The following is a 15,158-nucleotide window of genomic DNA, read 5'->3' as shown; positions in this document are numbered from 1 at the left end:
CCCCCCTCACAAAAAAAATTAATAATAATAAAAATATTTCTCCATTGTAAATGCAATGGAGCTGGACTGTTTGTAGTCAGATCAGAATCTGATTATACGACTACAATGATTTGAAAGGGACTTTTTTTTTTTCTCATATACATTTAGATTTATTAGATTCACAGCTCTGATACGAATTCGACCTGCTTGTTTTGTAAATGTTTAGAGAATATTAGTTTTGAGTTGGTGCAATCTAATTTAAAGAGCACTGAATTATTTCCCTCTTATCGACTGTGATTTTGGTTGTTCTTACCACTATACACATAATATTCGTTTATATTTAGTTAAATTAAACATTGATGTGAATTAAAGTTGACGGTAGAACACCACCACCCGCTGGCTTTATGTTGTATTACAACACTTTAAAACGTAAGGAAATGCGCTGACCGTGCTTTTTGACCCTTTAGGTTTTCCGTAACACGCAGTTTAACAACGTGCACGCAGGGAAGTGTAGAGTTCTTGTTTTTGAAGCTAAAAGTGTGATTTGCTTCTCTAAACATAACCCCTGTAAGTAATTTAAACTTACGAAACATGTTTTTATACATTGTTAATTTTGTTCATTACTAGTTTCCAAATTTTAAAAAGCAGAGGAGGTTTTTATGCTATGCATTTGTTCATTGCATGCCGCTGAAAAAGCCTTGCTGATTTAGAGCTCAGCTAACATTTTAGGCCGAAGTGTCGTTTTAAGTAAAATAGGCACCGTTGTAATGAGCAAACTTTGCTATCTACATTGAGCCGTGTGCCATAAATGTCTGAAATGTTTGGTTTAAAAAGCCAAAGCGACTGAGTATAAGCTAAGTTAGCAAGGTGGCTAGCCGCCACATGCTACCTGAATGATGAGGGACAGTGATTAATTGGCTGTTTCCAGATGTGAAACAGCGGTCAGTTTTAAGAAGTTCTCTCGTTGAGCTTTGTAACATTTAAAAGACAAAGCCTTGGTTGAGAAAACACATTTGCATAAGTCAGAATAATTAGTTTATTTCCACTAAAACAAGAGCATGTCGACTAAAACATTTTGTAGTTTTACTGTTTTTGGTATTTAGACCGTGTTTGTGCGTCTGGTGAACCCTTAGTTATAGCTTTAAACTACACAAAAGCAAACTATTATACATTTGACAAAATTACAACACATTTACATCAATATGCAGCATCTATGGTTAATAGTATTGAGAAACGTGGTCTTCACCAAGACGTCTCCTAGATATTACAAACATTTCTTTCTCTTAAAGATTAATTTGCAATATTGTTTGTATTTAAATTTTTTTTACTTTAAATATAATTTTAATATGTTAGGAACTAAATTTGAAAATGTACCCCAACCCCTCCTAAAAAATAGGTCTATAGACCCAAACTCCATACAAGGATGAATGGATTGAATTTACCATTTATGAAAAGCTCATGGGATCATAGCTCTCAATGCACACAGTGTCTGAACAAATAAACAGGGATTAAAGTGTTTCTTGAGGAGGAGGAGGAGATGGGCAAATCTATGTTTTCTATAGTAATGGTGAGATGAAGGCATTGAATCGTTTGGCCAAATTGCAGCAGCAATCTCCACAGTTCATAAAGCCTCATATGAACATGTCACCACCTACTGATGGAGTGCAAAACTACAGTTGGTAATATAACTGATTATTTGTGATATATCTACAAAAAGCTACATTTCTTAGAATCCAATACATCTATAATCAGTGGCTTGCTTAGATTTTGATCATTACATTGTTTAATTTAACCAACTAGATTGGTTGGAAAAAAACAATCTATTCTTAAGACATATCCAAACTATCTAACTCTCCTATGAACTCCCACATCTTGACTGAACACTGAGGCTGTGCAAATGCTGCCGAAGTTCGTTGACCGATTTACTTACATAGTATATGATTAGACAGTGGTGTCGTATCATTTTAGAAAGATGCATGCTAATTATCTGCATTACTGTTGTCTGCAGAGAAGGATGGCAGAAAACCAAGAAGAGATGTCTCCCATTGAAATGAAAGTGGCTCGTCAAGTAGAGGTAACTATGCATCAAGAATTTTTTTCCTTTTATTTGAGAGCAGGATTTCTTCTACTTGCACTCAAAGCTTGTAATGCTTTGTTTCCAAAACATCTTCATTCTCTCAAATTTATTCTCTTCTCCATCAAATCTTTTTCTGTTCTCAGATCCGATGCTTCTTGCACAGATATTTTCTCTTGTTTACCTCTTTGCGTGCAAACCAGCCTCTGCTTGAGTCAGAGATACCCTCACAAGCCCATTGGCTCTGCTTATAGATTTTTTTTGCTCTCTGGCTGGAGTTGGATGGTTGTCTTAAAACATTTCCACCTAATAGAACTACAGCCTCAGAAAAGATGAATTTTATTTCTTCTACTGAGATTGCCTTTTACTGCTAAAATAAGAAGCTGAAAATGAAAACAGTTATTTGTTGGAGGCAGAATTAGCATCTCTCTTGACTAGCATACTATGAAGTTGGTGTTTTGTATTTACCTCAGGCCTAAAGATGGATCAACTATCAAGACACTCAAGTAAGTAGCCTACTTCTATCGGGGCTAAAATGGTTCATAAACCGGTTCAGTTTTGTCTATGATTTCATACATCTGATTTTTCAAATCCAACCCCATAGCACACAATTTTGTCAGAAGAAAACCTTTTAAAAGCCATTTTAGCAATTTTAGCATAACAGGAAAACTCAGAAAAAAACAAGCGCACCCTTTCTGGGGCTGCTGTTTAATCGGCTGGAAAGGTTGCTAGGAGACGATCTGACTCCAGTCTGAGAGTGCGCGAAAAAGATCCACAAGCAGAGCCAATGGGTTTGCGAACGCATCTCTGACTCAAGCAACTGGTGCATAAATGGAGCAAACCAGTGGATAAAATATCTGTACAAGCACCAGATCTGAGGGCAGAAACAAAGATTTGATGGAGAAGAGAATAGATTTAAGAGAAAAGTTTTAAATGCAAGCACTGGTTTTTGGAAGGAAAGATCCTCCATACCAATGGCTTATAAACATGCTTCTATAATCTTTAATAATCATTTTTATATATAGTCTGATGCAAACATTCCTTATTTCCACCTAGTATTACTTTGGGGACCACAATCTCCCCAGAGACAAGTTTCTGAAAGAGCAGCTGCAGCTTGATGATGGCTGGGTGGCTTTGGAGACCATGCTGAAGTTTAACAGGTTTGTTTGGTTTCTATTCTATTGTAATGACAAGCTTAGTGTGAGTTTAAGATCACGTTGAAGCCTTTATTATGGAAAAGGGTTTTAGAGGAGCATCGTGGTTCATGTTTTTTGGGAGGGCTTTATTCTGGTTTCATATTACCCTGTTCCTGCTCTTTTCAACATTGAAGATAAAATGCAACATTGATTATCACAGATGCAATTAAAGCTCCCAGAGATTAAATTTAAACCACAACGAGTGTCAACTAAAAGCTATAAGAATAAAAACTCAGACTGTTTCCTTTTGGAGCACTCTGTCGGCCTTTGTTCAGTAATTGTGGTTTAATATGCTGTGAGAAACCCAGATAAGCTGCTGTATTTCCCCTCAAGCAAGAGAGTTATAAGTGTAATCAGATACTATTGTCAGTCTATTTAAAGACCATTAAAAGTCAGTGCAGTGTGGGACCATAACTAGAAACGCTGATGAGTTGCTTGTTAGAAGCTTCTTCCATGAAATACACAGTCCCATTATGTAAACTAGTAGAGTATTATGGTATTATCAGGCTAGTACTGCACCATATTATCATATTACCACAAAACAAGCTCCATTTACGCTGATATATATTATATTAACTTTTCACCTCCTAACTTATGTAAAGGTCCCACAAATTCATTAGAATTGTGTATAAAAAAACAAAACAAACAAACTTAGGTTTATGTTGTAGAGCTTCTGAGGGGCCAGCAGCTGCTTTTAGCATTAAAATGGAGGCAGTTTGGCGAAGCTCTATTCATTGATACTGAGATGCTGACAGACAATATTTAGATTTTTCATAAATTGCTTTATTGCTTCAACCTTTTTATCAAACAGTTAATGTCATCTAAATATTTAAATCATTTCTACCAATAGAAAATTGTCTCTTCATCTTTTTTAGACTGAAATCTTTAACTACAGAGACCAGCGTCGTCGTTTCAGCTCTCCAAAAATCGAAGACTGGCCTCTTGGAGATCAGTGAGGACAAAACAAAGATAAGGAGGTCTCCAGATAAACCCTTACCAGAACTGAATGATGAATACAAAGACGCAGTGAAACACAGATCTGTCTACATTGTAAGTTTCATTTTTACGTCTCTTCTATTCCAAATGTGTGGTACCTTCTGCATCAGATCAAGTGTTTTTAAGCCAAACCTAAAAACAATTCACTTCAACATCCTGAGGCAGATGTTATAAGTTCGCAGGGTTGGGAAAACTGGAATTTAATTTCAAGATTTTTCCTCTTTTTCTTCATCATTTCTATCCTTGTTTCTTCCCTTGTCTTTTTTTTCTTTCGTTATCTTCCCTTACTTTGTTCCTATGCATTAATATCTTTTGTTTTCCTTTGTTGTGACATTCTTTGACCTCCAACTTTTTTCCTATTATTTGCCTTGTTTCTTAAGCACTTTATTCCTGCGATCCTTTCTTTATTACAGTATTTTTTGATCCTTCATTCCTTAGTTTCTTATATCCTTTCTTTTATTTTTCTCTGGTCCTTCTCCCCTACCTTCCTTTCTTGCATCTTTCACTGGCCTTCCTTCCTTCCTTCCTTTGTCCTTTCTTTCTTCCTCTGTTACTGTTTGCATCTCCTCAGGTTTCCCACAGTAAAAAATAACTTAAATGTTTCAACTTAGGAATTGGACTTAGGCTCACTCCTCCCATTCTAACTGCGGAGTTTTAAATCTTCCTCTTTATATATTTCCCTGAGCAACAAAAAGCTAAAGGATATAGCTTTATTTGAAAAAGTGGTATAAGACATGGATGTTTAATGTCCTTTATTTCTACTATTGTTATTTTTTCTCTTTTCTTCTGCAGAAAGGTTTTCCTCTTGAAACGACTCTAGATGAGGTTCAGGAGTGGCTGAATGGTAAAGGCAGCATCGAGAACATTCAGATGAGGAAAAATGTGCATAGACAGTTCAAGGTAGACAAAAGGCATCATATGACAGTTTCAGTGGTAAAAGGTTGTAAGACTGTTAGTAGATCTACCATTAATTTCTCTTCCAGGGATCCGTGTTCATCTGCTTTGAAACGGAAGAGTCGGCAAAGCAGTTCTTGGAACGCTCTGACGTAAAAACATTTAAAGACAATGAGATGCTTGTGTTGTCGAGGTAAGTTCTGTTGCTTCTTACTGCAATACTCAATAGTTATAAGAGCATTATTGCAAATAAAAAGTTATTATATTAGTAGCCAGTCTTCTAACATTTGGAGCATTTGATATCCAAAAAAACAACAAATGGCTCTTTATTGGAATGCACTTGAAAATATGTACATTTTCTGATTTTAAGTTGAGGTACTGACTGGTCTATGTTTCTGCTGAGCTGTAAAACTAAATATTTTTTAGCATTGAGGGAGTCTGGTTAGGTGTTCAAAACAATTGTACTTTCCCTTTATTGCTACCATTGGGTTTTTTTTTTTATTTATTTCTTCTAGGGAAGCCTACCATGCAAAGAAGGCAGAAGAAAGGAAAAACTTTAAAGCTGAGACGAAAGCTAAAGCAAAACAGTAAGTGTCCAAAGTGTGGCATTTTCTATCAAAAACGCTATTTAAAAATGACTTACCCACCTTATTCTAAAATATCTTAAAGGGAGAAAGAGCAGCAACAGAAAAATGCTGAGGACAAGGAAATGGTACGATTTACTAACATGAAACTTTGTCTCTTTCTAAATAGTTTTTTTAAACATATTTAATGAGTTAAATGATTAAAATTAAAGTATGATAATTATTTATAGGGTTTGCTCCTGGAGGAACAGACCGGATGTTTGTTGAATTTTTCTGGAGAGCTTGAAGATGTTTCTAGAGAGGACTTCCATGCGTTGTTTTCCGGACATGGAAAGATAAAGTGGGTTGACTTCACAAGAGGAGCCAAGGAGGTATGTTATGGAATGTCAATTCACCATTTTTCAGTTTAGGATGAAAAACTGTTTGTTTTTCCATTTCAACCTTTCCTTCATCTCACTTGTTAGTTCCTTCACATTCCGTTTTTTGTGTCCCATTCTCTTCGATTTTCGTTCCCTTCTTTTCCTTTCCTACCTAGTGTCCTTTTTGTTTGTCCGTCTAGCCTTTCTTCCTTCTGTCCTTCCTCCTTTTCCATATAGTTTTTTTTTTTTCTTTCAGTCCTGCTTTCTTCCTTGTTTTCAGTTACTTTAAATATTTAGTCTTTCAACATGCCATATATACACAGATGCTTTTAGTATTCAATATCTTAAGATTAATGCAAAGGACTCAGATCTCTACAGTTAAGTCTGTTTTTACTCAAATGTGTAGTAACAGATTTAGAGGTTGTTTGACTTTTTTCATTGCTCGCTTTAAGGGAACGCTTCTTTTTGATGGAAACGCAAAAGAAGCTCTTGAGAAAGCCAAGGAAGCAAACAACGGAGAACTGAAAATAAAGGGCGGAAGCGTTACATGGCAGGTACTCGAGGGAGATGAGGAGAAACAGGTTCTAAAGAACATCATCCAAGCTCAGCAGGAATCATATAATCGTTCCAGAGGCAGAGGTAGGGCCTCATCCTCAGGCATCACATTTTGGATGTAGGTGTAGCAAAGATGCTCAGTACTTCAGTGCTGATGTGTTCCTGTCTGGTAACTAAGGTGGAAGAGGACGATCAGGTGGCAGAGGAAGAGGAGGCCGAAGGGGAAGGGGTGGCGGCAGAGATCAAGGCAGAGCACAGTTCCAAGGAAAGAAAACCAAATTCGATAGTGATAATGAGGATGATGAAGGTAAGTGAAACCATTTAACTAAATCTAGTAAACAACTGGACTTTTAAATTCTTTTCCTATAGCCTAGACTTTACATTGAGATTACATGTGACAGATGGAGCAATGAAAGCCTCTAAAGTTTTAACTTGTAAAGAGTACAGTTGACTGTTGTCAGATGACCTACCTGGGCTGTGCACCTCTGCAGCTCCTCCAGAGTTACCATAGGTCTATGGGCTGCTTTTCTCATCGTTTCTTTTGCCTGGCCTGTCAGTTCTGGTCGCATATGGTCTGTAGACAGCCATATGCGTATGATGGGTAAATGGAGCTCTGAGTGTTCCAAGCTTAGGATATAATTTAATACCCAAAATCTGACCTCTAAGCTGTGTTACTGGGTCTTTATGGTGTCGCTTGTTCACTGAAGTTCTCTAACAAACCTGAGGCCTTAATTAGCTGAATTGGAACAAACAGAATTTCGTTTTAAGTTATTCAATCTGAAATTCCTGAAGGAAACGTGCTGTAGTTGGAGGTATCGGTGTAAGGGGATTACAGCTGAACAAGACATGCATACAATAAAATACAGAAAAGGGATATCAAATGTGTTTATATTAATATTTAAGTAAAAAAAAACTTGCTTAAAAATGCTAAAAGTACAAATAATTGTACTTAAAGCAACATTGTTTAAGTTTTGACCCCATTATTAGACTTATTTTAGAGATCAAATAATTTCTCTTGCCAATATACAACATTTCAAGTATCTTTGCTCTGGTGGCTGCCCTGGTCAGAACTTCACTGCTGTAACTTAAGAGGGTCGAATCCGTCACTGAATAAGTCATGTAACCCAAAGTGCCGCGTTACAGCAGCCTGAGCTCCCCTTAAACACCACAGCTAAGTTAAATTGTAAAATTGGCTCCCATGTTGGATTTAATCTATAGAGGGGGTAATGTTCTTTTTTTTTTTTTTTTTCTTCTTAAGAAGTAACTCCATAGCTTCTCTATCTGCTGGTCTGAACTGGTCTATCAGATTCCAAAACAGAGAGAGGCTGTTTAAGTCAGTGCAGTGATGTCATTTCCTTTCAGGGGATAAACTTGGAAGTTACAGATCTAGTGCCCCCTAGTGGTTTAAAGTTGCGTTGTTTTGCTTTAAGTACAAAAATAAAATTTATATTTTACTTAAAATACAAAAGTAACTTTTAAAACTATTCCTAAAATGGTTTTATGACCAGAAAATGTGTAAATGTTCCTGTTTTGCCCACTTTGTTAGTTGAGAGAAGGTAAAAGAAACCCAGTGTTGTTTTGTTTTAAATTAGGATAATATACAGAAGTTCTGCATAAGCAGGAGCTTTGTTGTTCACAGCATTAAAGTTTCAAATAGAAACTAAAATTACATTTAAATGCTAAAGTGGGAATGGATGGGGAACATGTTGATCCATCATCTCCAATGTTTCCCAATTTCCAGTCTTCATCTGTGGTTATTTTTCTCGTTAAAAAATAACACTGTTCCAGCTGTACAGATTCTCTACATCCTCTTGATTCTTTTTCCTTAGTTTTGCTGTAGCTGTTAAAATAATATCAATATTTTTACAAATAAGAAGTTCTGATATTTGTGTTCAAGTTAAGTGAGTAAAGCTACGTAAGTACAGAAAATCAGCATTTAAACATCACATCTCTGTAAGATGGTCATAAATATTAGTGCTTGTTATGGTACCCATTCTCTTAAACATGCTCAGGTGATTTTGTGTTTCCTTTTTTAGCACCTGCAGCCCCAAAGAGAGAACTTGAAGAGGCTGACGGCCCTCCAGCAAAGGTTTCCAAAACTGAGAACGGTTCGTAATGAGGAGACGACATGCTGAGTTTTTCTTTAACAGAAACAATTTATTAAACACAATGTAAAATGTAGAGGCAACTTTAAATCCCATTCCAGTAAAAAAAAAAAATTCAGGCTTTGGAGAATCGTATGAAGTCCACTTGGATGTCAACCTAAAAACATTTGGAAAACTTGGAATCAGTTTTCAGCTTTTTAAGCTCGTTTTGTGCCTCTCGTCATTATTTGTATGTTTTTTTTTCTTCTTATCTGAAGATATTTTAATTTTAGCACAATCAACATAAACCTGCTCTTAATGGTTTAATCTACCCTGATTTTTTTTTTTTTTTCATTAGACCTGAGTGACATTTGTTTTGTAGATCTCCTACATGGACTGATGCAAATCTGTGATTTCTGTTTGTTTTTTTTAAGTTTGCATATGCCAATAGCAATTAAAATGTTTATAAAAATAAAGTTCTGTTTTGAGTTCACATTAATATACCTACCGACTTTTTCTTGTGGAACCTGTAGGAAGCCGGCAAATCATACCTCAGTTCTGTAAACAAAGCACATGTTTAGAGTTTGATCTGATAGGAAGGTTTGAACTACCCGCCTTACTAACCTGCAATGACTTCCATTTTCACTCCCCAGTCTTTAGCCTTCTTCTGTATGTGCTGCAATTAAATGTTAAACTAGGTCAAACATTTTAGCACCACAATTCAATTCAAGCTTTAATAAGAACAAGTAAACACAATAAGTAACCTAAAATATAGTAAAATGGAGTCTTGTGTTTTGTGGTAAGGAGCTGATAGAGATCTATAAATGAATCCAGTTTTATTTCATACCACCCAGTTGATTCTCTCTTAACTGGAAGTCATTTTATTGAGGGACATAGAGCCTCGACTAGACTCCGTTCAGTTAGGGTGATGGCAAGGAGGCCCTCCAACTTGACTGATAAATCATTAAAAGATCAGTGGGGAAAATGCAAAACTTGTCAGCCATTATAAGAATTGAAGAGTGATGACTAATTTCCTTCCAAATATCCTGACTAAAATGTTTGATCTGAAGTGGTTTTTTTTTTTGTGCTCTGACTGGATGCAGCATTAAGTCATCTGCAAACTGAGGAGCACCATTGAAATGGGATGTATTGTGGTTGGTGAGGGGAGGGGGGTTTCTTAATGACCTCTTCCCAGTTCTCTTACTGGAGCTTGAATTCATAAGTTTGTTTTTGTTTTTGTGGCCTTCAACTTAATGGCTTCTCAAAGGCTGAGATAAAAATCTAGATGTTCACAGCATTCTCCATCAGCTTATACAAAGCTAGATGGCATCAGAAACTTATTTAAAGGTTTTCATTTCAAATTAAGTTGCAAAAATCAACACAATAAGAACATTAATATTGGTGTCCCTTTGCTGGGGTCCTAGTAAGTTTTGAATCCAAGTCAATTATTGTTCTTGCCCCTCATTTGTTAGATTCATTTTAACTTCACACAGCGTCATGTGATCTAACTCTGATGACCAGATGTTTAAAAACATTTTTATAAATCCTGAAGTCCTTTAACTCAGAGGGACTCATCTGTCTTCTGTGAACTGGTTCTATTTTATTTTATTAACCTTCAGCTGGTTTGTGTTATTCCTGTTCTTCCTCTACATTTTCTACTGCACCCTGGTCAGCTGGAAGGTTTGTTGCTATGTGCTTTAGAAATGGTGGTATTGTATAAAATTCTGAGGGGAGAAGAAGACCTTACCTCTCTTGTTGATGTTTTATGAAGCGAGTACACCGCTGTTTTTGACATGGTTAAAGCAGCACGGAGAAACTTCATGTCCATCCCTTGAATAGACAGAAAAACATGTAACTACCTTTATCCAAACACACTGAATTTATCTTTGATTTCTACAGAATAGAAGTCAAATATACAAATACTGTAAAAGAAATCAAACTATTAGTACTAAAGCTTGCAGTTCAGTCGCATTTTGAGCAAACGATGTTGGAATGTTTGGATGATGAAAGTGGCTCAGATAAATTAACCTAAAAGAAAAATTTGTAATCAATGTTCAGAAAACTAAACCAAACTCTTGTCTAGTAGAAACAAACCGTGTATTTTTCACCAGTGGTAATTTCTGCTCAATCCTTACGAAATAAAGTTCAATGTTTTCATACCTGTTCTACTGTTTTCAATGTCACATGTTTTCCAGCTTTGTACTTGGAGAATCATGGTTGTTTTTTTTCAAAGCCTTATAAGACTGGAAAAATAGGATTTTTATATGTAGGTTCTTAGTAAATATGGAAATTATAAAGCTGAACATGGAATTTTTTTTAATTCCACATCAATTTCCACCCAGAAATCTATATTCCTAAATATAGATTTAGGAATATTTGAATTTCAGCCATTCTGTTTTTGACTATCTGAAAACTATGGAAGTAAAACAGTTTCATTGGAGTATGCCTTTTTTTTTTTTGTACACCAAATTTTAAACACTGCATTTTTTAGCACCGAATTTTAAACACAGATTTTTTTTTACACATTGAATTCCTTACAATGAAATTTTATCTTCAGCTGCAAATTATTTGCTTGCAAAAAATTTCAGATGCAAAAAAATTTGCCTGTATAAAGTTCAGCTGCAAAAAAATCCAACTGCAAATGTTTCAACCTTCTGGTGAACTCAAGCCAAAGCAGTCTACACTTGATGCAGTCGAACAGCTTCTAGCCAATTAAATGAGCTCATTTAGTCAGAAAAAAAAAAAGTTTGCTGACAGACGCTTCTTCCGGATCAAACCAAGAGCCTTGGCAGACGGGTGCCCCACTAGCTGTCATCGGCTCAGTTATTTCACTCAGTCCGATTAGATGAAAATCTCTAACGGCTGTCTATTAGTAGCTACCTGACCTTTTGTGATCACATCTATTTAACAAGAAAAACTCCTCATTCAGCTTCATTCAGCCAGGAAAAGGTTTTCAAAGTCAAATTTTCACCAGATATAAATTAAGTGTAAGGAATTTAATGTGTAAAATTCTTTGTTAAAAACATTCAGTGTTTAAAATTTGGTGTACAAAAAAATGCAGATAACAATGAGACTGTTTTTCTTCCATAGAAAACCAATAGTGTTAAAATAAAGTCAACACATTCATAAATGTTTTGACTACAAGCCTCCTATATCTGGTGTTAAAAAGTTCCCTCTGGTTGAGATAACTGAAAACCTTGTTAACCATTTAGGAAAGCTGGAATCTCTACATTTTACACTTAATCCTTTCATTAAATGTAATTCCCTGCCTGATGTTCTAGAGAGCCAAAGATAATTGAGAAGTTCACTTCTGTTTCAGCTTTCACATTTTAATCTAGTACTCTTTGACAGAGTTACATTAATCAGTCCCTGCAAGCAGCCTCTGCCCTCAGAAAGCAAAAACTGGAACAGTTTCTGATCCCTCGCTTCAAAGACAAAAGAGAGCTATAGATATCAGAGGGTTAGATGGCACAAGACTCGCTCTCATCCTTGTGACGATTTTCCCCCCAATGATTTGACTTTAATGCATTTTGGTTTTCTTCAGTTACTTCAAAGTATAGATTACCTACATTTCTTTCACTGTATCTTCAAATATAATCATAATTTATTCAGTAAAACTAGGCTTTGTTGGTCAATATGAAAGACTAAAGCAACCATTTTTCCAGCAGTCTAAAACTTGTTCCCAAATAATAAATAAATATGGTGAATATGGTTCTTTCAATGGCTTTTTAGTATTAGAAAGTCATGCTAATACATTCTTAAATTTATGTTATTAGTTGTAATTAATTCTTACTTCCTTCACTCCTCTTTCTCATTTGCAATTAAGATGTTTCAACATCTTTCTGTGATTCTTAGCACAACCAGCTGTGTTGGCAGGAAACAAATGGAGGCACACAAACGGCATTCTAATTGCATTCTAAACATAAGGATAGTGTTTTTTGCAATTAAATTGAACGTGCATTAAAAATAATTATGAGGTAAACAAGCCCTTAGTTATTGACGGGTCACCTGATGCACAGCAGTGATGGGTCCAGCAACCCTGATGCATTGGCGCATGCGTAAAGCTTATAGAGCAAACGCCGGCTGGGTTAGGATTCATTGTCCTATTACATCATAGCATGACGCGGTGGCCTGTTTGGATTGAAAGGCTGAATCCAAAACCGAACCCCTAAGCACTACCCCTTGACTTTCAGGTGTCACTTTCAATGAAGTCGCGCTTGCAGATGTAGATGGCTCCTCGATTGAAGGTGTGTGTGGGAGTATAAATGAGTATAATGTCCACTTACCTCCAATGGAAAAGGAAATTATTTGTTGCTATGGCAATGCAGCACCATCCCATGTGCATGACTGTAGCTACGTGACGCATGTTGACATGACATCAAACATTTGCCCCTTTCTTTAAAGTAAATGCATGCGGTCAAATAACACTATTTTAAAGAGGAGCTTTCTCTTTGGAAATTTATGTTTTTTTTATTCAACTTACATTTGCATGAACTGAAGCAGGCTCGCTATTTAAGGGCTGAATGCTCCACTCGCCCTACCCATGACGGACTTTGGGACAGTCCTTAATGGGGCCGACCCTCCAGGGAACACGCAGAGGTCAGTGCTTAGAGTTAGTGTTTAGGGGCCGGTTTGGGAATCAGTGGCTGTGTCCAAAGGCCGCATGCGTTGGCCGATTACGTCACAGCGCAGCACCGTGGACTCTTCGGATTCTAAGGCCCAATTCCTAAATACTACGTTACACACTGGGCTTTAAAAAGGCACGTAATCAGCACACAGAACAGTAGTAAGAATTTCGGCATCCATTCTTTAACTGCTTTGTGCATCAACTGTCCCGGATGTTAGGCAACAGAGCCTACGCTGAGCTGATTGGGAGGCGGTTCTGTTTGAATCTATAACCCAAATCTTGCAGCCTCCTTATTTTCAGGGCCTCCAAAGGATCCAGTCCAGGTAGGCTGAGTCATTCGGAGGACCCAGCAGCCGAAATCGAACACAGCCACTGCCAAGCTGTACTGATGCTGATTACTGACACCCCTAAAAGTCCCTACAGGCAGCCTATTCGACAGACTCAACTGACAATGATTTGATTACCTATAATATAATTTAAATCATCGCTATATTGGATTATTTCCTATCTTCATTTGAATTGAAAATAACTTTAATATTTTTAGACGCAGTCAATAAATAGGATAAGCATTAACATAGCGTAAAAATTTAAGTGATCATATGAATGAGGATGCTTGTGGGCTAGGATTTTTTTTTATTTACTTATTCAAAACATAACTGCAAAAAGACTAGTGAACTAAGAGTCCATCTAAAATGTATTTAAATTCATAAAAGCTGAGTGAAAACAGAGGACAGGATGACACCACAAGAAAACTAACGCGAATATGAGCTCTAGGGCTGCAACTAAGGATTACTTTGCAAATCGATTAATCTGGCGATTATTTTTCAATGGATCAATTAATAATTGGATAGCCAAAGTTCCTTTTTTTATTTGAGGAGTTATCAATAGAGCATATTGACAGACGAAAAAAATTTTTTAATCTTAAATGCAAAATGTTTTAATATACTTTTAATTACTGCTCTAAGTGTGTCAATCTGTCAAGTAAAGGCATATTTTAAAGTCTCTATACTCCAGGTAATGATTAATCGATAACTAAATTAGATGACTATTATTTCAATAATCGATTAATCCTATTAATTGTTTCAGCCCTAATGAGCTCCAAACAAAGACAAAACATTATTTCTACCAAAATAAAACTCAGATTAAAGATCAGTATGTTGTGTGGTGAACCTCACCTTGGTTGTGTTTTGTACCAAAGGGTGGATTCATTATAACCGTATCAAACCTCTGAGCATAAGCCTCAGCTTCTAGGTGGCATAGATCCCACTGGAGCAGATCCACGTTGGAGAGCTCAAACTCTTCTGCGTTCCTTCTGAATATCTCCAGTGCGTCCTCATCGATGTCAAAACCGACACACAAACTACAGAGAAAAAAACATCAGACACCCGCTCCACATCCAGGACTGCTGCTGCGGATCTTCCTCTCACCCAGCGTCCAGCATGGCAGCCCCGATGCTGAGGACCCCACAGCCACAACCCAGGTCTGCCACCAGTTTACCCTCTATGTCGTCAAACGTGCTGTGGATCGTGTAAAGCATGCATGCTGTGGGAGCAAAGGACCAATGTTTTTGAAGTTATACTTTTGTTTAAAGTATTCAGTGTACGATCCCCTATTCAGATGCGCTCAGCCTCACCTGCAATGTGCGGGCTGGTTGGGTACTGCTCCAGCAGGATTTTAGGCTCCTCAAACGTGTCCACCTGCTGCAGACAGCTTTCTAGCTCCTTCAGCTTCATTTCGCACTACTGGGATTTTTCCACAGCAGTGTAAGTAACACCGCGAATAAACATTAAATGGTATATTTTAGTGACAG

General features: G+C 36.8%; 2 protein-coding genes across 2 annotated transcripts; one reads left to right on the top strand and one right to left on the bottom strand.

Moving 5' to 3' along the window:
• The first annotated feature begins 425 nt into the window (after window positions 1–425).
• On the top strand, window positions 426–9,099 carry ssb (Sjogren syndrome antigen B). The gene is made up of 12 exons (XM_015388684.1): window positions 426–546; window positions 1,988–2,053; window positions 3,110–3,213; window positions 4,125–4,299; window positions 5,038–5,145; window positions 5,229–5,332; window positions 5,655–5,726; window positions 5,809–5,851; window positions 5,954–6,094; window positions 6,535–6,721; window positions 6,816–6,944; window positions 8,674–9,099. The coding sequence occupies exons 2-12, from the start codon at window positions 1,994–1,996 to the stop codon at window positions 8,751–8,753; spliced, it is 1,203 nt and encodes a 400-aa protein (XP_015244170.1). The 5' UTR covers window positions 426–546; window positions 1,988–1,993; the 3' UTR covers window positions 8,754–9,099.
• Window positions 8,809–15,158, bottom strand: mettl5 (methyltransferase like 5). The gene is made up of 7 exons (XM_015388685.1): window positions 14,982–15,158; window positions 14,776–14,890; window positions 14,524–14,708; window positions 10,469–10,551; window positions 9,346–9,397; window positions 9,230–9,279; window positions 8,809–8,899 (listed from the first exon to the last, which is right to left on the bottom strand). Exons 1-7 carry the CDS (start codon window positions 15,079–15,081, stop codon window positions 8,858–8,860), a joined length of 627 nt encoding a protein of 208 aa, XP_015244171.1. The 5' UTR covers window positions 15,082–15,158; the 3' UTR covers window positions 8,809–8,857.

The sequence above is a fragment of the Cyprinodon variegatus genome, unplaced genomic scaffold, assembly GCF_000732505.1.
Source record: "Cyprinodon variegatus isolate N-32 unplaced genomic scaffold, C_variegatus-1.0 Scaffold432, whole genome shotgun sequence".
Lineage (NCBI taxonomy): Eukaryota > Metazoa > Chordata > Actinopteri > Cyprinodontiformes > Cyprinodontidae > Cyprinodon > Cyprinodon variegatus.
Note: the sequence above shows the minus strand (reverse complement) of the source record. Positions and strands in the feature narration are given on the sequence as shown.

What these genes read in the sequence shown, in the direction of transcription:
- ssb (XM_015388684.1), top strand. Translation starts at nt 1,994, where the DNA reads ATGGCAGAAAACCAAGAAGAGATGTCTCCCATTGAAATGAAAGTGGCT. An exon ending in AACACAGATCTGTCTACATT is followed by an intron (nt 4,300 to 5,037) that starts GTAAGTTTCATT and finishes TTTCTTCTGCAG; the next exon opens with AAAGGTTTTCCTCTTGAAAC. An exon ending in GAGATGCTTGTGTTGTCGAG is followed by an intron (nt 5,333 to 5,654) that starts GTAAGTTCTGTT and finishes TATTTCTTCTAG; the next exon opens with GGAAGCCTACCATGCAAAGA.
- mettl5 (XM_015388685.1), bottom strand. Translation starts at nt 15,081, where the DNA reads ATGAAGCTGAAGGAGCTAGAAAGCTGTCTGCAGCAGGTGGACACGTTT. An exon ending in TGGTACAAAACACAACCAAG is followed by an intron (nt 10,552 to 14,523) that starts GTGAGGTTCACC and finishes TGTCTATTCAAG; the next exon opens with GGATGGACATGAAGTTTCTC. An exon ending in GAAAATGGAAGTCATTGCAG is followed by an intron (nt 9,280 to 9,345) that starts GTTAGTAAGGCG and finishes CTTTGTTTACAG; the next exon opens with AACTGAGGTATGATTTGCCG.